The 21,599-nt window shown below is 33.2% G+C and overlaps 1 protein-coding gene across 1 annotated transcript; it reads right to left on the bottom strand.

The window, feature by feature from the left end:
- Window positions 1-5,299: 5,299 nt before the first annotated feature.
- On the bottom strand, window positions 5,300-21,020 carry LOC127708516 (uncharacterized). The gene is made up of 2 exons (XM_052213416.1): window positions 20,711-21,020; window positions 5,300-6,699 (listed from the first exon to the last, which is right to left on the bottom strand). Exons 1-2 carry the CDS (start codon window positions 20,782-20,784, stop codon window positions 5,814-5,816), a joined length of 960 nt encoding a protein of 319 aa, XP_052069376.1. The 5' UTR covers window positions 20,785-21,020; the 3' UTR covers window positions 5,300-5,813.
- Window positions 21,021-21,599: the final 579 nt, after the last annotated feature.

The raw sequence follows: 21,599 nt of genomic DNA on the forward strand, positions 1-21,599 counted from the left end.
CCTAGTAACCTAGCATTTTCCTGAGCGCTCGCTTAATTTCAAAGTATAAACCTATCTAATTTAGCACATATTCACAACTTGATTAATCTTATAATTAGTCTATTGATAGTTGATTTTTTTTTCTGAAAACCGGTACTTGTTTCACAGGTGTTTATAAAATGCAGTTCATTAATTAAAGAAATATATTAAAATCTATTTAATCTATTAAAAAAAATTGCCAGATATTAAGTTTATAAATGCAGCAAACACGAATCGGAACTTAACGGTTTATTTGTCAATCATAAAAAAATTGTGTTTTAAAGGCCATGGACTCAAGAATGAAAATATGGTAGAGTAATAATTTCTTAATTTATCAGAGAATCTGGTTTTTAGCAGATACAGATGTAGAATGACGATTACGAAAACTTGGAAAAAATCCGAAACTATCAAATTTTGAAGTAAACCCACCCAAGATACCATATGGTGAATATCAAATAAATATGATGCTAAAAGAGAGATCGGACTATACCGGGCCTGTCATACCCTTTATGACTTGCATCATCGACTTTTGATATGTATGTGTGTATCAATGGACTTCTACATGAAACAATCTAACTCATTAGAGCAGAGACATATATATTAGAGAGAGCAAACATAAATGTTAGTCGAATCAAGAAGATCCCGGAATAGAACGTTGTGTGTTAATTGGTTTTTATTTTTTGTTCTTATCCATATTTCTTATGTTATTTTTTTTCCTTTCACACGATGGCGCTCATTTTTCTCCCCGAGCCTATTCCCTTGTAGGTCGCATATTTTTTTGTCATTTTACTGATAGAACTGAGACCAAAATAGGTATCCGAAAATTAATTATTAAAACTAATAAATACTTATGAAATATAAAAATTAAACTATTTCACCTAAAAAATCGAACAGAAAAAAGCAAAACCGGATTCAGACGTAAATTTATGACACTGCAAATTAGCAAGAAACCATCACATTTTAGCAATAAGCTCTTCATGCAAATTATGATGGTCAATTTCTTTCATTTCGTATAAATTTTCAAATAAAAACAGCATTCGATTCTATTTTCAAATATTATATTTAATTTGTTTGGTGAATCAATTACAGTTTCGACTTTATTCATTATGATAATGTCGAATGCTCCTTTAAGGCGATCAATATCTTAGATTTAAATTCAAATTCTTTATTTCCTAATCATAGGGCCCTTTCGGTCATTACAAAATTTAACACGATCATTCACACTTTCATACCAATCTTTCTCACTCCGCTCGCTCTGATTATGTTAATTAGATACAGTACATTAGAACATACATAATAGCCATTATATATTAAAGCATAAATCATAAAAGTCCAGTTTGTGAACAAAGAGAGATAACTCTGATTGTTAAAATAAACATTTTCTTTTTACTAGGTAGATGATCATTATAATTGAGTACAATTATGCTGTTTTCTTTCTGCAAAGTTAAGCTTTAAAAAGCCACACAATAAAGATAAAAATGTGTTGTCTTCATTTATCATTATTCATGTAAACAGGTTATTTGTACTTAAATATTTTACATTGAGGAATTGGTTATCAACCTGAGATAGTAAAGTTTTTCTCCTATGGTTATATTTAGGAAATTGATTTACACCAATTGAACAGAAAATCCATAAGAAAGTTATAAAACATCAATTCGAAATGCGAATCTTGTGAAAACAATATTTCTATACGAAGTTCAGTTCATGCATGGGGTCGTGTGTTAATAGGCCAAGTGGCATATATAAACCCAGTTTAAATGCTCATTATGGAATCTTGTAGAAATGCGAATTAAGCTATTGTTTAATTGCATTCTATAATAAATGCCCGTAATTAAATATTTTGTTGTTCGTTAACATAAGAAGAGTATGGTTACGAAAGTCTTAATCATGCCAAAAACATAGAACTTTGTAATATCATATCTAAAATATAAAATAAGGAGATGTGGTATGATTGTCATATCAAATGGCGTAGATGTAAGCAACTATAGGTCGCCATACGGCTTTCAATAAAGAGCAAAACATATACCGCATACCTATCTATAAAAGTCCCAGTCATAACGAAATGTAAAACAATTCAAATGAAAAAAGCCAACAGCTTAATGTATTTACGAAACAACGAACGAAAAACAAATATGATGTACAGTAACAAGCGACAACCACTGAATTACAGACTCCTGACTTGGAACAGGCACATACGGAATGTGGCGGGGTTAAATATGTTTGCGCGCACCCAACCCTCATCTAACCTGGAGCAGTGATTTTAACAGCGCAACATATGAACACTGAAAATATAAAAATATGTTGAAAGGGGCTCGACTCATTATATTGATACAAAGCAAAACAAACAACTAACAAAAAACACTTAACAAAAGAAAGTAGAAAAAACCTATATTCACGATCTTAGATATGCAAATTTTGATAAACAAAATGTTATATCTGACCATTATTTGTTTCAACAATGTGGACAACTTCAAAAGTGTGATGTTTATGCTTTATCCTTCCGTCCGTGTGTCCGAAACAAATGGTTTCCGGTTGATAACTTGAGTATCCCCCGAAAGATAGATATCAAACTTATAAGATGAAAGATATAGTGAAGAGGAAGAAACCGTATTGACTTTGGGATCAAAGGTCAAGAACATTGTTATTAAAATAATAATGATGCGTGTGTATTTATCTCTCCAAGCATATTAATATTTTGAACCCTTGAATTAAATATGATTTTTTTCAATAAATCAGCAGTTTGGGGAGCTCAGTTTGCAATGCCAGCGTTTTACTTGTTTTTACAAGTTTTTATCCAGTTAACATGTTTAATACATAAAGGTATATTTCCTCTGAAAAACATTGGTCACACCCTTCGTCCAAAATGAATTGGTTATTCAAAGATGCATTTGTTTGGTTTTTTTTTCTATTATATGGGTTTAATACACATCATAACACAAACTAATGCCGTTTGAAGTCAACAAAAATATTTTATATAACCAAAATGTTAGTCCAAATTACGACTTTAATCGTAAGAGTGCACAATTATGGTGTCATAATGACATCATAGGTGTTCTACTGAATGTGTTAGAGCTTGTTGATTTTTGTTTTTTTGTTGTTTTTTTTTTTACTTTTTTTTTTTTCTTTTTTTTGTAATCACATCTTTGATCATATTTCTGCAGATAATTTCACTAAATTTTAGGTCCAATATTGACCCTTCGTGAACTTACTCCTTTACTATGTTTTGATATTGTCCAACCCCCCTCCCATTTTTGGATCCGCCACTGGACTGTATTAGAAGATGACAATGTCTTTGATGATAGGGGATTATACACATTTCATATGTTATTGTCAGAATGTTCAGTTTGTTTGTTTAGGGAAAAGTAAGCATACATGTACCTGTTTTTAGAATTATCATTTTGTTATGTTGTAACAAGAAGTTATTTGAAATTGAATATAAATTTAAAAGAGTATTTGATTTATTGATATATCAAGTGGCGGACCCGGGGGGAGGGGGGAAACCCCCTTTTATTTTTACTATCAATGCTTTGGAATGGGGACATATGGTTGGAACCCCCCTCCCTTTATCCTGGGTTGGAACCCCCTTTTAAAAATGGCTGAATCCGCCCCTGATATCATTTCCATACAACCATTTTGAAAAAACGCTGCGCCATCAGGGGTCTATCAGCTGACAGTCAAAGATGAATACCATTACATGTAGCTGACATATTTTTATGGTTTCATTGTTAAATCCCAGTATATTAGATGGATCTAATTTACTTAATTTGAAGCACTTTTCTGGACGAACCTTCATCAAATACACTCAGAGTTGTACGTTGGGAAAACAAAAGATGTTTAAATACTGTAACACATTAATCTTGTTTAAAGGCATTAAAAGACTATAAAACAGTGAATATGACTTTTAATATTTCTATATGCCCCCATTCACTTTGAGATTATATAATAACAGTCAACGTGTCTACAAGATATTATCTACTGTGAACATACCAATATGAATTGTTTACAAACTTACAAGATGAGGAACAGTAATAAAGATCTTGATTCATGTTTGGTATAGTCTCATGTGCAGAAGATAGCAATTTTCAAAAAAAAAGGAGAATAACAAAAATACCGAAATCCAAGGAAAATTCGAAACGGAAAGTCTTTCCAATGACAAAATAAAAAGTTCAAACACACCAAACGAATGGAAAACAACTGTCATATACCTGACTTGGTACAAGCATTTTCATATGTAGAAAATGGTGGATTTAACCTGGTTTAATAGCTAGCTAAACCTCTCACTTGTATGGCAGTCATATATAATTCCATTATATTGACAAAAATGTGTGAGCAATACAAATAGACATAATAGGTAGAAATGTCAAATTTTTTTCAATATAATTGGTAGTTTTGCTCATATGTGTTTGTTTAAAGTATAGATACCTCCTGTTACATTTTTTGGTTATAGTCACCTTTAAGACGACAGTTTTCCCGAGATCGTTTATGTTTAATTTCCTGTCCTATTAAACTAATTTCTTATATATTATTTGGTAATAATGATACGTTAAACTGTTACTTCTCCAAGCATCATTATTACTTTCTACAAAAGTTTCTTATTTATACAAAAATTCGTAAGGGTTCCACGGAACCCAGTGTCTCGCCTACTTTTGCTGTTAGTCGCAGGCTCAACAAAAATGGGGGAAAAATTATTTACAATGTTCCTCTATATACTATCTTTTGATTGTAAGAAGCTTCTATCCAAGTTTGGTAAAAATCCAGGATGGCTTATGAATCTAATAAATACTTTAAAAACTTTAACTGCTGACTGTATGTAATGTTTACCGGAAGAAAAAGTCCATTTATAAGTAATATACGGAAAAACAGGAAATAAATTTTTACAAAATTTCCTTCTAGATACTAGCTTTTGATCATAAACAAGCTTCTGTTCAAGTTTGGTACAAATCCAGGATAGTTTAAGAAAGTAATTAAAATTTTAAAAACTTTAACCACAGAGTGAATGTAATTTTAACTGGCAGAAAACTAAGTCCATTTATAAGTAAAATACGGATAAACAGGATTTTTTTTTACAAAATGTACCTCTGGATACTATCTTATGATTATAAACAGGCTTCTGTCCAAGTTCGGTAGAAATCCAGGATAGTTTAAGAAAGTTATTAAAATTTCAAAAACTTTAACCACAGAGTGAATATTTGTGGACGCCGCCGACGCCGACGACGGAATGTAGGATCGCTATGTCTCGCTTTTGCGACAAAAGTCGCAGGCTCGACAAAAATGATACTAATCCTTCTAGTACTTTTATTAAACAAATATTGACAATTAGGAAGAAAGAAATTAATCAAGTATCCACTCATAATTTACAATATCCATTGATATGCCACTTCACAGGATTACGAACAAATACAGATATGCTTGACTTTGACACTGAATATCTCAATTCTGAAAAAAAGTGGATTTATAACATTATAAAACCCACACGACGACTTTATTATTCTTATGATTTTATCATCATATCTGCATAACATTGATGCTAAAATTTAAGGATGGTTTATGATTTAAAGAACACAAGCCATTCGTTTCTTCAAGAAGAAAAAATACTACAATTTAAACGGATTTCCGAATTTTATCGGCATTTACCATGATAAAAGCAGCACTATATACACATGTGATTTTGATGAGGTGAGAGGTAATCTTCCTATGTCAGTAAAAAGGATTCTTAAATCTTATAAATGCAATGATGAACGACCTTAATCTTACTGAGCAAACTGTTGAAAAATTATCAGAATTAGTAAATGTTACTAATTTCCATTGTCAATATCTAATGCAATTGCTCCAAGTAAATTATGGTCGTTGTCTTCTTTGGTTGCATTAAGTAATTGTTCATATTCAGTAACGATATTTTCCTCAGTATCTAAAGCAGTTTTCTCACTTTCAATTAAGTTTGCTGTTGTTAGTGATGGCAACTTATAATCTTCGTTGTATATTTCACTGGGATGTTTCATTGTTGATACGTGCACCGTTGTCTTAGTTGATTCCATGTTTTGTGAGAATGAGTATGTTTTAGGTCTAACTGCTTGTTCTTCATCTTCTGATAAGAATGGTGTAGTCTCTGTTGATTTGTCGGCCTTTTTCGCTTTCTGTAGTTGAGGCAGTTTACCTGAAATAGTTTTCAAAGTTTTTTGCCCAGGATTTTTAATATTTTTCACGGGCATGGTTCCTTTGCCGTTGACCACAATATTCACTTCCGGTGTTAGAATAATCGATTCAAGCTTTCTTATTTTCGTCTGGTGATTACTTATGCAGCCTTCTGTTAACATTAAAAGGACCAATCCTGTACCCAAAACAACAGGACCGATAATGTGTAATTTATCTCGCATAGTCCAAAATATCGTTCCTTCGCCGAGACTGCGAACGGTGCTCCCCATTATTAGAACAAAACCAACCAACCAACAAATAGCTGTAGGAATTAACAATTTTCGAAAACACCGGACTCGTTTTTTTCTTTTCTCTCTTATAGCTTCTCTGTCAAATCTTCGCTGTGCATAAGTCTTTTGTCTTGCAGCATCTTTCTCTTCGAACCAAATGCTAAATTGCTTGATTCTCTGCCTTTCTGATTTTTTCTTAGAGCTCTTGGATTTCCCAAGACAGCCACAAGTTTCATCAACATATTCGTGGAAGTGTCCTCTGTAATTAACGATATATCTTTATTAGAGTATGACATTAAAAGTTGAATAAAAACAGACAACACCATTACTCTTGTAAAATATTAATATTCAGTGATTAGGCATACAAAATATAGTGGATTGATAAAGGATTCTTGTCGATCATAAGACAGCATTACCGGAACAAATCAATTATCTTACCCTAAACCTTGACCGATTGTGAACGCAGGGATTTCACAGGCATCGGATTAACAAGACTTCAAACGTAGGGGACAACACAGACATTAAAAAAACACAACCTGCAACACTGAAAACTAAAGCAAAAACAACACAACCCCTTTTAAGGATGAACTTGGGCGAAATTAAAAAAATCTAGAATTTAAAATTGATACTATAAGTGATCAGAAGAGCATTAGTCATGTTAGTTAAGGAACAAAATAAGCTAACAATATTGATAGGTTATGGAGCTCTTTTTCGAGATATTTGATTTTTTTAAATGGCGGGGAAAAGGCTGACTCGGACTTTTACCTTATATTTGCATTGGTATTATTTGGGTCTCAAATAGTCAGGCGCGTAGCTACGTTTACGTCAAAACGCCCGGGCGTACACATGAATTTTGGAGAAAAAATATTTTAATCTAAATAAATTAAAAGATCTGGCTAAAAGCATATGAGCCATGTAGTTATTTCTCCACTGACTTGTAATTGAAGATAACAGTCGGAAGAAATTTACTTTTTAATCAAATGGTATCATATTATTTTTTTGTTCGTTTTCTGTCAAAATCTGAATCTACTGTGAATTATCCTCCCTTTCCTATAGTTTAAAGCAATTCATTATCTGCTGAGATACGATATGCAGTTTTGTCGAGCCTGCGAGACATTCCGTAATCGGCGTTGGCGTCGTCAATATTTATGTTCAGCCTGTGGTTAATTCTTTTTTAAAACATCAATAAATTTGTAAAACCTTTATGAAATTTTACAGAATATAAGCAGAAATTTTTTTATGATCAAAAGAGTATCCAGAGCATAATTATGAAAATTTACTTTTAATTTTTCCGCATTTTACTGAAAAGAACATTGTTTTTATTAGTTAACAAGTAGATATTGTTTGTTACGCATCAATTACTTTGTCAAAACTTCATCGAATTTTATGTAAAAATGTTATCACCAACTGTACGATGTTTTTTTGCACCAGATGCGCTTTTCGACAATTAATGTCTCATTAGTGATGCTCGAGGCCGAAATATTTGAAAATCCAAAACCTAATAAAAACATTGGAAGAGCTGATCAAAATAAAACGTACCTAAAGTATAGCCAATTCCGGAAAAAGAATCAGAGCTTTGCATGGGCGAGATATATTTCTTTATTTTTAAATGATTTCAAAACTTTTACAACAGTCAGCAAATTTCAGTCTAAAATTTATTTTTTTTCATTTTTCAGTATTTTACCATTTTTTGGGGGGCAATTAGCAGACGGTCTTGAATTAAATATTTTTCATCTGCTGCATTTGTAAACTTTCATAGATTGTTATGAAACTTAGACAGAAGCTTATCTTCCAAGATCAAGAAAAACATTTAAAGAAAAGTTTGATTTCTTTTAAATCCTGTATTTGACTGATAAATGCATTCACTTTTTATAGTTTAACCGACAGCAGCAATCCCAGGCGAAACACAGGATTCCACGGAACCCTTTGAGTATGTTTATGTCACACCTGACCATCTATGGAGATTTATCATTGCATGTACTTGTCCATTAACGAAATTGGCGCATAAAAGGGGAAAAAACTAGAATAAGTCATAATAATCAAAAGAACGACACCATTGAAAATATAGACTTGCTTTTTTTATATTTCGAAAGGTTTGGATCTTTGGTCGATTGATTGTTTTACCCCACATCTCCTTTTAAACATATTTCATAGTACTAGTAACAACTATTGGCCATTAGATTCCAAATCAACACACTGAATACATTATACATGAAAACATCAAGAAATTAGACTTTAAAGTATGTTGCTATTGATGAGTTTTAATGACAGAAATAGTATCTCTCTTTCAATAAATCGTTAGCTTCCGTCGGACCCCTGCTGGAAGGTCCCTTGCCCTGTACCCGCTGGGAACCCTCAAACCTCTTGCCGATGTTCGGGCGTACACTTAAAAATGGCTTAGCTACGCCACTGATAGTATTGGAATCTAGAATCTGCTTAAATTTTGGTAAATGACCTTTTATGAGCCATTGAAGTCTTATCTAAAATGAAAAATGGGTGTTATGGGGCAAAATATTTTACCCTGTACATCTTTAAAACAAGAATAGAGGTGCACTCATGCAGGTTCCAAGTAGTGTTTTAACTTTACTTTGAGTGCATTTCTTTCTAACACAAACGATACAAACGGCTAAGCGCGCACATGTTTTGATCATTTGTTTCTAACATACGTTTGCAAAGGTTACCTAAACTTTGACAAACTATGCACTCGCTATAAAAATGCGTCTACAGTTTGTCGTTCATCGTTTGTAAGAACAAACGCTACATTTGTTTCTAACGTCAGCCTGATTCAACGATGTATTTGTTTCAACTTTTGTAATAAGTCTGTTTACCAATAACATGTGCATGCATTATTGAAAGTTCAAACAGGGTCAGTAAACACTAATTAAACGCTGTATTTGTTTCTACTTTTGAAGCGTTTAGCAAACGATAACAAACGGCACACAACGTTTACACAATTTTGGTTAGAAAGAAATGCACCCTTTATAATCTTGAAAGGATGAAAGGTTATTTTATTTCTAGTATGTTTCGAAATGCTTGTGTTGAAAATACAATATATGTCATATATATTTAGATTTTGATCAGTATCATTGTCATATAAATAATATAAAGATATACTAAAAATGAACCGTTGAGTTATTTGGTCGCAGAGGTTTAAATTTCTTTTTATTAAGGAATGTTCAATCAATATTTTATTCATTAGCATTTAACAATCTACAGATTGTTTATACTTTAACAAAACCAATCGCGTGAGTACGACTTAAATAATTTTCAGTCGTATTAAGGAAGTACTTAGGTGATCGGTTTATTTAGGAATTGTTGTCATATGTTCGGACTCCTTGGTTTTTTCCTACGATACAAGGTAAACTATTTTGCCCCATAACACCCGTTTTTTTTCATATTAGACTCTAATAGCTCATAAAAGGTCATTTACCAAAATTTAAACAGGTTCTAGATTTTTTTCTTTCGATTTGAGACCCTACTAATACCAATGCAAATATAAGGTAAAAGTCCGAGTCAACCTTTTCCCGCCATTTTTTAAAAATTAAATATCTCGAAAAGGAGTTCCATAACCTATCAATATTTTTAGCTTATTTTGTTCCTCAATTTATGCTCTTTTGACTTAAAGTATCAATTTTAAATTCTAGATTTTTTTAATTTCACCTAAGTACATCCTTAAGACATGGGATCGTCACATGGATATGGACGCGTGTCGTCACAGTCGAGTTCGACATGGTTGTGATCGGCCTTATGTAAACAATCTTTATCACGATACTTGCACCAGTCGACATGTCATTCTTAAATTATAAACACAATGCACCACCACAAAAAAACGAAATTAGAAGGGGATGGCATGCCGAATTCCCCAAAAAATAAACTCTGAATCCCGAATTCCATAAAGAATAAAGCATCCTTTTCAGGTTCCCGAAAAATTACTCTCAAGTTATCGAGTCCCGATAAGTGTAAATCCCAATTTCCCGCGAAAATAAAAGGCATGATCCCGATGTCCCGAAAAGGGTCTTTCCGCCCCTTAGGTTAGTGTGGTTTTTTTTCTGTAATCTTGTCACATCCTCATATTACAGAACCCTAAAAAAATTTGATGTACAAGTTACTCGACATATTTTCAAACAACCATACACATTATAAGGCGTGCAGAATGGTATTCCGTTTACATGTGACAATCTTATTAGTTTTATTATACACCCGCAAACAAAGTTTGGGTATATAACAATCAGTCTGGCTGTCTGTCCGAACTAACTTTTGAGTCATTTGTCAAATTTAAAACCAAACTTAGTACATTACAGATTATGATGCTTCAACTTTGCAGCAGTTAGGATTTTGTCTCCATTTAGTATTTTCGGGATTATGACCCCTGCCTTAGAAAATTTAATAAAATTCAGTATGTGGACGCATCTCCTCCTACATCCTTTATCTTAAGTTCACTGAACATTGTACATTGTTAGATTTTAACATGTAGATTAGTAGGGCATCCTGGTCCGTTGACCATTCTCAGAGTTATAACCCTTTGTAAAAAGAAACTTCATACTATTCAATACGCATCTTAAGGACGCAGGTCCACCTAAATGATTCATCAGATGTTCATGATACTTTGTACATTGTAACATCCTAACACGAAATTATGAATTATTTAAAAAATATGAGTGGAACATAACAGTTTTATTTTTTAAAATAAAAATGCTAAAATGTATAATCAAAAGTAAAGGTTCAGTGTTAAGAAAACGCTTTAACATACTACAGAACTACTTGAAAGAGATATTTCTGATCCAGGGAATGTTGACCTTATAGAGATATTTCTGATCCAGTCAATGTGGACCTTAATGAAATATCTCTGTCCCAGGCAATGTTAACCTCAAAGAGATATTTCTGACCCAGGAAATAAATGCTGCCCTCATAGGGATATACTAGTATCTGAACTATGTAATGTTGATGTTATAGAGATATTTCTAATTCAGGAAAGTTTGACCTTTTATGATTTTGACTATTTCTGAAGCCCAATCCCCATTAAGTTGTACTAGTATAACGTCTAATGTATTTATCTATCTTTGGCTATCAAAACTTTTGGGTTCTTGGTGAATTTATAGAAGACAACAAGAACCATACCTTTCACTAAGATTACATACAAATGGTTTAAAGTCAACTTTGTTTAACAACGCCATACCCCCCCCCCCCCCCGACCTCCGACCGACATATCAACAGGTCCGAGGACACAGTTATCGTCCTTAGATGTTCGTTGTCTACAAATAGAGTGCCTAGTGTGGACAGTGTATAACTTGCAAATTTACAAATATCATGAGTCCCTAGTGTGGACAGTGTATAACTTGCAAATTTACAAATATAGTCCCTAGTGTGGACAGTATAACTTGAAAATTGTTTTCATACACTTTCCAAACTTATTTCTTCATATTTTGCGCATGAAATAATAAGTAAAGGGATGAAATTACATGTTAAAAAGTTTGGGTGCTGAATCTTTATGTTAAGTTGTGATTTGGTCCAGTTCAAAAAGGTCAAAAACTAGTATGTCTGAAGCTGTCAAACTGAATTTTAGACCCCTTAACATAAAATTATCAATATTTTGAGTTAGAGCTGGTAGACTTTTCTATAATTTTGATATTATTTGTCCCAATAGTAGTACACTACACTGTAAAAATCATTTTGAGATAGAGCAGGTGCGATTTTTTTAATTTGAATTTATTGTCTAAAAGAAATGCATGCACTACGAAATAACTGTGTTCTCGGGCATAAGATCATTTGCGTATTTTGGGGTTAAAATCTATTGCCTACTAGCAAATACATAAAGGTATGCAAGGCAGAATTGAAGTAAACTGATCAAATAGAGAAGCAAAAAATACTGCAACAGTAAAGGAGACGCGGAAGATACCAAAGGTCGAAAATAAACTGACAACGCCATGGCAAGAAAAGAAAAAGACCAAGTATATAAACACACAACATAGAAAACTAAAGACTGAGCAACAAGAACCCCACCAAAAACTGTGGGTGATTTCAGGTGCTCCGGAAGGGTAAGCAGATCCTGTTCCACATGTGGCACCCATCGTATAACTTGATCTTTTTTGTGTATTGCCGTGCCAGTAAAAGTGTAACATTTAAAGATTTTTTTTATGAGCGAAATTGCGACTGAGTGAAATAATTTAGATCACTGATCCAAGTTTTTTTTTTAAATGACGATATTACAATCTAGTAGTCTTAGGCAAGTATGGCTTTGTCAAATAAATTATTTCTTTTAACAGTTATATAAAGTGTACATGCTGCTATGGAATATGTGAAGTAAAAAGATCTCAATTTTCAGAATTTTATAATACACCTAACAACTTTTGTGTGCATTTGAGCAAATTTTAATTGCCTAAAGATAGCCGAAAACCATAACTTCATTATAATTTATTATGACAAATTTTAAATATTTAGCAAATGAAATGAATAAGGACTTTCTTAACCAAAACTAAAATTTGATTGGAAGTAATTCTATATACACTGTCTTCCAGATACAAATTAATTTATTTTGGGTGGTTAAAGATATCGTTCTGCGCTAAATTTTACAAAAACATGTAATTTAAAATTTTACAATATTATATCAAAATTGCTTTCAACAATAATCTATATCGTTGAATTTATAACTTTATGATTTAATGAAAATGTGATAAATTGTTGAAAATGTTAGTATGTAAAGGCGCTTGCATATTCAAATTCCAGTTGGTTTTAAAAGTTTTCTGATTTTGACCTTCTGATTGTGAGTGAAGCAATAACAGTAGAAATTTGCCCTATATCTCTTTGTCGATTTCAAACTTTAAATCCCTTTGAGTTTATTATCACATAATTCTAAGGGCCAGAGGTAAAATGAATTACGAACTCTGTGTCCTCAAAAAATAAGAAAATGGCATGATTACTAATGAGACAACTATCCAACAGAGACCAAATGACGCAGATGTAAGCAATAAATTATTATAGGCCACGGTACGGCCTTCGTCAATATATACGGTATTGTAAGCTATAAAAGGCACCGGCATCACGAACTGTTAGAAAATCAACGGCATTATGTATGTGATACGCAGCAATTAAGAACCACAGAATTACAGGCGCCCGGCTTCTGACTCCTTTTTCGCTTTTTTTTTACTTTGCCTCAATCTTTGCTGTTTTGTATGATATCAATCAAGTTACAATAACAGAAAATGCAATAAAAGGGTGGTTCACGGTGGGTAAGGTTGTCCTGCGAGAAAACGTTCTGTGCTGGTGATTTGGTCCTGACTGGTGCTGGTGATCATTGAAAATATGTAAACAAAGACGAAAAAGATGATTTTTGACGTTTTCTCGCATAAAAAATCGAAGGAAACAGTTGAGATGTTTGAATTTTGTTTCTTATGGGTTCACGGGCAGACAATGTAAAATGTGACCCTCTAAACTGTTTCAGTGAGCGTAACACAAAAGTGCTAATTTTTAGGAAATCTAGAACTGAAAAAATAAAACAAAAATGCCTCTGGAGTCCGCTTTCTATACCCAAATCCACACGACAAAATTATTTTGTGAAAAACCTGCGCAATTTATTGAAATTGTGCATTTTCTCAGTTTAGACATGTCCTGATTCTGTGCTGGTGGGTCCTGTCATTATGCTGGTGGGTCCTGATACGGTGCTGGTGATTTTTGGTAAAAAGTTGGTCCTATTTGAAACAAACGTTACAGAACCAATAAAATAGGGCAGATAATTGTATTCAATCGGATTTGTGACTCATATTTTTACTTTTGTGCATCCATTTGGCTGTTTATAAGCATTTTCAAATAATCGTAGCTTATATTACATAAAAGGGCAACATCTTCCGTCCAATATCAGATGAAAATATATCTAATTAGAATAGTTTTATTTAAGATATTAAATGCCCTTAATTTGATGATTCTCTACAAAATATGCTTACTAACAGTTAAAAGGTGCTTGAGGTAAAGCGACATATATAACGACCATAAACGTTTGACTGGTTTCTTTCAATTAAATATACGAGGTTAGATGATCCAACTACTGGTGTCTCTAATTTCTTCCAAATACTCATATGGTCCAGAACATATACACTGTCTCCAATACATTTCGACTGGATAAAAAAAACAACACAGACTTGCTTATCATACATGACTGATAAAAACTGACTAAAATGGGACTAGATGTGAAAAATTGCAAGTCAAATATGACCTTTAACAACGAGCAGAAACTATAAGGAATGCTAGCTATTAAAATGTAAACGATTAAAAATTGAAGACGTTCGGCCTGATTTAAAAAAACAACTTGAAAAAAAAACAAATATGACATAATTACAACCATCGACAACCACTGGTTTTGGGTACTCGTGACAGCGCTTAACATGTTTGAATGCGTTGCCTAACCAACCCCTCTCCCTTTTCTCCTTATTGGTACAGTTGTGTAACAACACATGTGACACTTAAAATTGAGAATGGAAATGGGAAACATGTCAAAGAGACAAAATCCCGACCAAAGAGCAGACAACATAGCACACAAAATAATAACATAAAGACACAAATTATTGAACCACGAGTACTCGCGGCTACTGAAAGCTAGTTCAAAGCCGCATTTTCAACTAATAGGTAAACCAAATTCTATTAGATTAAACTCTCAATCGATACTCATCAAGCAAATTTCGCAAAACTTAAGTTCACACTTTTAATTTTTGGTTATGCAGAACTTTAAAACGGTGCAGTGAATCTTGTGCTTACAACAGTTATTGTCATAAATATGTATACATCAGATATTATAAAGGGTATGTGGAAGATACTAAGTATTTTTAATTTTATTGTTACCAATTAACCGAACATATTTGTTTTAAAAAATCCACAATACCATATTCATTTTGTGTGTCAATTTGTCAAAAAATTGCAAAATACAAGAGAGTATTTTTTTTTAAATGAAATTATTATCTGATGACATTTTTTTATGGGGGGGGGGGGGGGGGGTCTAAAAATCGGCAATTATCTTATCGTAAAGAGACAGTCGAGAACACATTTTCCGTTCAAGGCGTGTTTGAGTTGATTGTGTTGTCCTGAAAACGTATAAAATAAAAATAAAATGTTTGATTTATCTGGCTTTAGATTCGATTTTTATGGCCCTGCCATAGCGGAGGGGGCATTAAGTTTTACCCTTGCTCGTCCGTACGTACGTCCGTACGTCCCAAAATTGGTTTCCGTTCTCAAACTTTAGTTTGCCTCAACCAAATGTTATGAAACTTATACACAATGCTTATTATCACAAAACACAGATCAAACTTGAATTTTGGTGGCGTCACTTTAACCGTTCTAGAGTTATGCACTTTATAAACGGAAAAATTGCAAATTTTTTTAGTTTCCGTTCTCTAACTTTTTAATAAGTTTGCCTCGACCAAATGTTATGAAACTTATACTCAATGCTTTGTACTACAAAACAGATCAAGTTGAATTTTGGCGGCGTCACTTTAATCATTATCGAGTTATGCCCCTTTATAAATCGAAAAATTGTAAAATTTTTAATTTCCGTTCTGTAACTTTAGTTTGTCCCAACCAAACATTATGAGACCTATACACAATACTTATTACCACAAAACTCAGATCAGTTACACATTTTGGTTCGCGTCGCTTTTATCGTTCTTAAGTCATGTCCCTTTATAATGTTGTATGCAAGCGGGGGCATCATCTGTGTCCATGGGGACACATTCTCCATTTATTTAAATATATATCAAGGCTGCATGTTAATATAATAATACTGAAAATTCACAAATGGGTGCATTGAAATACCTTTGTTACGAGTCATTACTATAGAGAAGGTATGTTTGAAACACCAAAATTAAAAGCTTCGTGCTAATAGTACAAATATTTAACTAAAAGAGTATTTTTTACTTGTATTGTTTTTTTTTTTTTTCGTTCACTCATTTTCTTAAAAACGTTGACATATTCTATTTTCATTCATGAAATATATTTAAAAATAGAAAAGTAGAACACATCATTCACTTACTTCCCCTTAATTCTTGATCAAAAATTCTTAACAACACTCTGCTTTTGGATTTTAAAAATGCAGCATAACTTAAAAAATCTGATTTTTGTGTGTGTTATCTAGGTTATCTAGTCTTCATTCTCTGCCCTTCCATAAAATATTTAAATATTTTTTTTAGTGTTTTTATTGAACTTTCGAAAGTCCCCCCCCCCTGACAACCTATCAAACAATGATTTCATGTTTCATGTTGACAAAAGGCAAATGATGCTTAATAGCTAATAGATACATTTTTCTTTTATTAAAAGTACAACTCTTAAATCTGCATCAATTTTATTTTATCAACAATTTTAGAATTTAAAAACTATTCCAAGCTTAACAACTTTCACCGTGACCAACCTCTCCCTTATTAAAAAAAACCCGCAATATTATTGTCATCCTTTTAGTAAATACTAAATTATAACAAAGAAATCTGTCAGAGAAACAATATCCAGGATGCTTAGGCTTACACTGACTTTATTATCTGAACTCACATGATAGTTTGCCTTGATGAACTTAGGTTGTGCTTGATTTTCATATGATGAAGACATAATCTTTCAATCAGTTTAATTGAGGTCTGGAGCTGGCATGGGAGTAACTGCTAGTAGTCCCTTGTTAGTTTATGTATCATTTTCATTTTGCTTAGTTTCTTTAGTTACATATTCTGACACGGACTCGGACCTCTTTTAAGCTGAGTTCTACTGTGCGTTTTGCTGTGTGTTTGTTTAATCTACACTGGGTAGAGGTATAGGGAGGGTTGAGATCTCACAAAACATGTTTAAACCCGACGCATTTTTGCGCCTGTCCAAAGTTAGGAGCCTCTGGCCTTTGTTAGTCTCTTATGTTTTTTTTAAATTTTAGTTTGTATGTTTGAGAGTTTAGTGTGACGTCCATTGAACTAGTATACATTTTGTTTAAGGGCCAGCTGAAGCCCACCTCCGGGTGCGGATTTTCTCGTGGTGTTGAAGACCCATTGGTGGCCGTCGGCTGTTTTCTGCTCTTTGGTCGAGTTGTTGTCTCTTTGACACATTCCCCATTTTCATTCTTAATTTTTATTAGAAAAAAAGTCCCCTATTCTATATCTATGCTCTCAATTTTTATGCAAAACCTTTTACATTTTGATTTTTCGGGTCATTGTTGAAGGTTGTACGGTGACGTATAGTTGTTAACACCCACTTCATTTGGTTTTTGATAGAAATGTATCCATTGGCAAACATACCACATAATCTTTTTTTTATAGGTATTGGATATTTTACACCGTATTTTGATGGTCATGCAAAAGGATCGTTATCCCTTAAATCATATGCATATTGTCTCAAAAGGGGACAAGAGGGGTTCCATTAACAGTGAATTCAAAATTAAAAAAAAAAAAACAGTAAACAGTGGTAAATTGTTTTCTTCATAATAACAGTTCACAACTTACAATGTCAATTTCAAGAAAACAGATAACAGCTAAATAGTCAATAACAGTAAACAGCACATATATATCTTCAAAATAACAGTTAATAAAAGTTTGAAAATGCCCAAAACACCTCAACAAAAAAGATCTTGCACCCCTCTCAAAAATCAAATTAAAACAAAATAGACTCATCTTTGGTCATATGAAATATCCACCAAACATGTGCTCGGTATATTTTTTATCAATTACACAAATTTTCTACATCAATGATCTTGAATATTTGCCACTTTTAACTAAAATATAAAGGCACAGAACCAGGACATATGTGCACAGAACCAGGACCGTTTTACCTAATCACCAGCACCTCGTCAGGACCATTTCGTTTGGCGAATTTGCACGACTTTGGCAATAAAAAATTGGTGTAATATTCCTCGCATGATACTTAGAACGTATCAGAGAAAAATTAAGCAATAGGACGGTTGTTTTATTGCCGTTCTGGTACAATGTAAACAAACCCACCAGCACAGAATCAGGACCGTCCCAGTGGCGTAGCTAAGCCATTTTTAAGTGTACGCCCGAACATCGGCAAGAGGTTTGAGGGTTCCCAGCGGGTACAGGGCAAGGGACCTTCCAGCAGGGGTCCGACGGAAGCTAACGATTTATTGAAAGAGAGATACTATTTCTGTCATTAAAACTCATCAATAGCAACATACTTTAAAGTCTAATTTCTTGATGTTTTCATGTATAATGTATTCAGTGTGTTGATTTGGAATCTAATGGCCAATAGTTGTTACTAGTACTATGAAATATGTTTAAAAGGAGATGTGGGGTAAAACAATCAATCGACCAAAGATCCAAACCTTTCGAAATATAAAAAAAGCAAGTCTATATTTTCAATGGTGTCGTTCTTTTGATTATTATGACTTATTCTAGTTTTTTCCCCTTTTATGCGCCAATTTCGTTAATGGACAAGTACATGCAATGATAAATCTCCATAGATGGTCAGGTGTGACATAAACATACTCAAAGGGTTCCGTGGAATCCTGTGTTTCGCCTGGGATTGCTGCTGTCGGTTAAACTATAAAAAGTGAATGCATTTATCAGTCAAATACAGGATTTAAAAGAAATCAAACTTTTCTTTAAATGTTTTTCTTGATCTTGGAAGATAAGCTTCTGTCTAAGTTTCATAACAATCTATGAAAGTTTACAAATGCAGCAGATGAAAAATATTTAATTCAAGACCGTCTGCTAATTGCCCCCCAAAAAATGGTAAAATACTGAAAAATGAAAAAAAATAAATTTTAGACTGAAATTTGCTGACTGTTGTAAAAGTTTTGAAATCATTTAAAAATAAAGAAATATATCTCGCCCATGCAAAGCTCTGATTCTTTTTCCGGAATTGGCTATACTTTAGGTACGTTTTATTTTGATCAGCTCTTCCAATGTTTTTATTAGGTTTTGGATTTTCAAATATTTCGGCCTCGAGCATCACTAATGAGACATTAATTGTCGAAAAGCGCATCTGGTGCAAAAAAACATCGTACAGTTGGTGATAACATTTTTACATAAAATTCGATGAAGTTTTGACAAAGTAATTGATGCGTAACAAACAATATCTACTTGTTAACTAATAAAAACAATGTTCTTTTCAGTAAAATGCGGAAAAATTAAAAGTAAATTTTCATAATTATGCTCTGGATACTCTTTTGATCATAAAAAAATTTCTGCTTATATTCTGTAAAATTTCATAAAGGTTTTACAAATTTATTGATGTTTTAAAAAAGAATTAACCACAGGCTGAACATAAATATTGACGACGCCAACGCCGATTACGGAATGTCTCGCAGGCTCGACAAAACTGCATATCGTATCTCAGCAGATAATGAATTGCTTTAAACTATAGGAAAGGGAGGATAATTCACAGTAGATTCAGATTTTGACAGAAAACGAACAAAAAAATAATATGATACCATTTGATTAAAAAGTAAATTTCTTCCGACTGTTATCTTCAATTACAAGTCAGTGGAGAAATAACTACATGGCTCATATGCTTTTAGCCAGATCTTTTAATTTATTTAGATTAAAATATTTTTTCTCCAAAATTCATGTGTACGCCCGGGCGTTTTGACGTAAACGTAGCTACGCGCCTGGGACCCACCATCACCAGTCAGGACCGAATCACCAGCACAGAACGTTCTCTCGCAGGACAACCTTACCCACCGTGTGGTTTCCAATCCTGATCAATCCTAGTATCAAACGTTTGATTAATAAAAGCATTGCAAGTACAAAAATGTATATAAAAAGATATCACCATTTTTTTTATTCCTCTGTAAAAACGAATGCAATGGATACAAACACCTTACCAACACCTCCAATAACAGTACTAGATGGATATTCTGGATATATAGAGAGTGAGAGCGGGGGATTTAAACACAGTTCGTCAGGTGGAATATTTAGACAAGCAATCTTCCTCAAAGGCAGGGAGCAAATTAAAACTGATTTGCCCTCTCTCCAAACTTTTCAAGCTAAAATTTGTAGAAGGCGGTTTACAATCTTATGATATTGTATAAGCACTAGATTATTGTTAACTATTCCCTTATACTTATATTTTTTTCAGCTAACAAAAGCCTTTTTTGTGTTTTATCTTGTAAAAAAAAAAGAATCTTGCTGCATCTTAAGTTTTTCCGCCGCCTTAAAATCAAAATACTGACAATGCATCAAATTAGTAATACTGTCAGAATGTTCTGACACAATAACAACAGTTTCTCGTTCACATTGCTTTACTACATAAGGAATTACATTTTAGTACAAGAAGATCACATGTTGCCTGAATGTATTGCCTACCTTCCTGGAGTACTATTTTGAAGGGCACTCTGCATCACCATTTTATTTCCGATATTGACATTAAACGCTGCCATATTGTATATAGGTAAATTCGAATTTTGTAGTTTTAACTGTGTTTATAATATAAACGTGCTCCTTTAAACCTTTTGTTTTAAAAAGAATCATTCATGAGTAGACACCGTATTGTCTTTTTCGACTGACGTATGTTGTTTTAAATATACAATAATGTTATTCAACACCAGATTTAGTATTATTAATTTTGAAATACATTTAATATATCTATGATAAATCACATGATGATAACCTTTTCAGCCACTTCCGGTTGGAATGAATAAGTAAAATCCGATGCATCGTGTAGGAAGATTGTCATGCTCTTTGCACGGTTAAGAATTATTGAAAAAACTCTCAGGAATTCGTAGGTGACTTGTTGCAAGGCCAAACCCATGTCTGCCTCTGTCTAACATGACTTACATTTCCAGTAAAAGTCGGAAGTTCCTGATTTTCTTCCTGTTCTATCCACTTTGCAGAACCTATGAATTGGATTAGGGACGACCATGGTGTCTTTTGTTATGCCAGTTTCGCACTTGAACCATCTATTCACATGCTTCAGATTGTTTCCCCCACTGGAAAGTATGAACAAGCTACGCAATTGCAATGGCCTCAATAAACTAAATGTGATAAATTAAAGACTATCAAAACAACTAGACTTCCAACTATTTTCTTTGAACAGGCACCTACAGTATGAAGAGGCATAAACAGGTTTGTAAGCACTCAACCTTCCCTCGTTGCAGCTTGGGCAATGGTGTTACAGGGAAGAAACGCAAAAAAATCGTTAAAAGCAATTAAACTTAAACTCAACTAAGGAGATCTGTACCTAGAACATGAATAT

The sequence above is a fragment of the Mytilus californianus genome, unplaced genomic scaffold (assembly GCF_021869535.1).
Source record: "Mytilus californianus isolate M0D057914Y unplaced genomic scaffold, xbMytCali1.0.p SCAF_7, whole genome shotgun sequence".
NCBI lineage: Eukaryota > Metazoa > Mollusca > Bivalvia > Mytilida > Mytilidae > Mytilus > Mytilus californianus.

Excerpts from the sequence above, each read along its gene's own strand:
- LOC127708516 (XM_052213416.1), bottom strand. The coding sequence starts at position 20,784 with ATGGCAGCGTTTAATGTCAATATCGGAAATAAAATGGTGATGCAGAGT. Across the intron at positions 6,700-20,710 it reads CAAAATAGTACTCCAGGAAG|AGGACACTTCCACGAATATG; the intron begins GTAGGCAATACA and ends CGTTAATTACAG.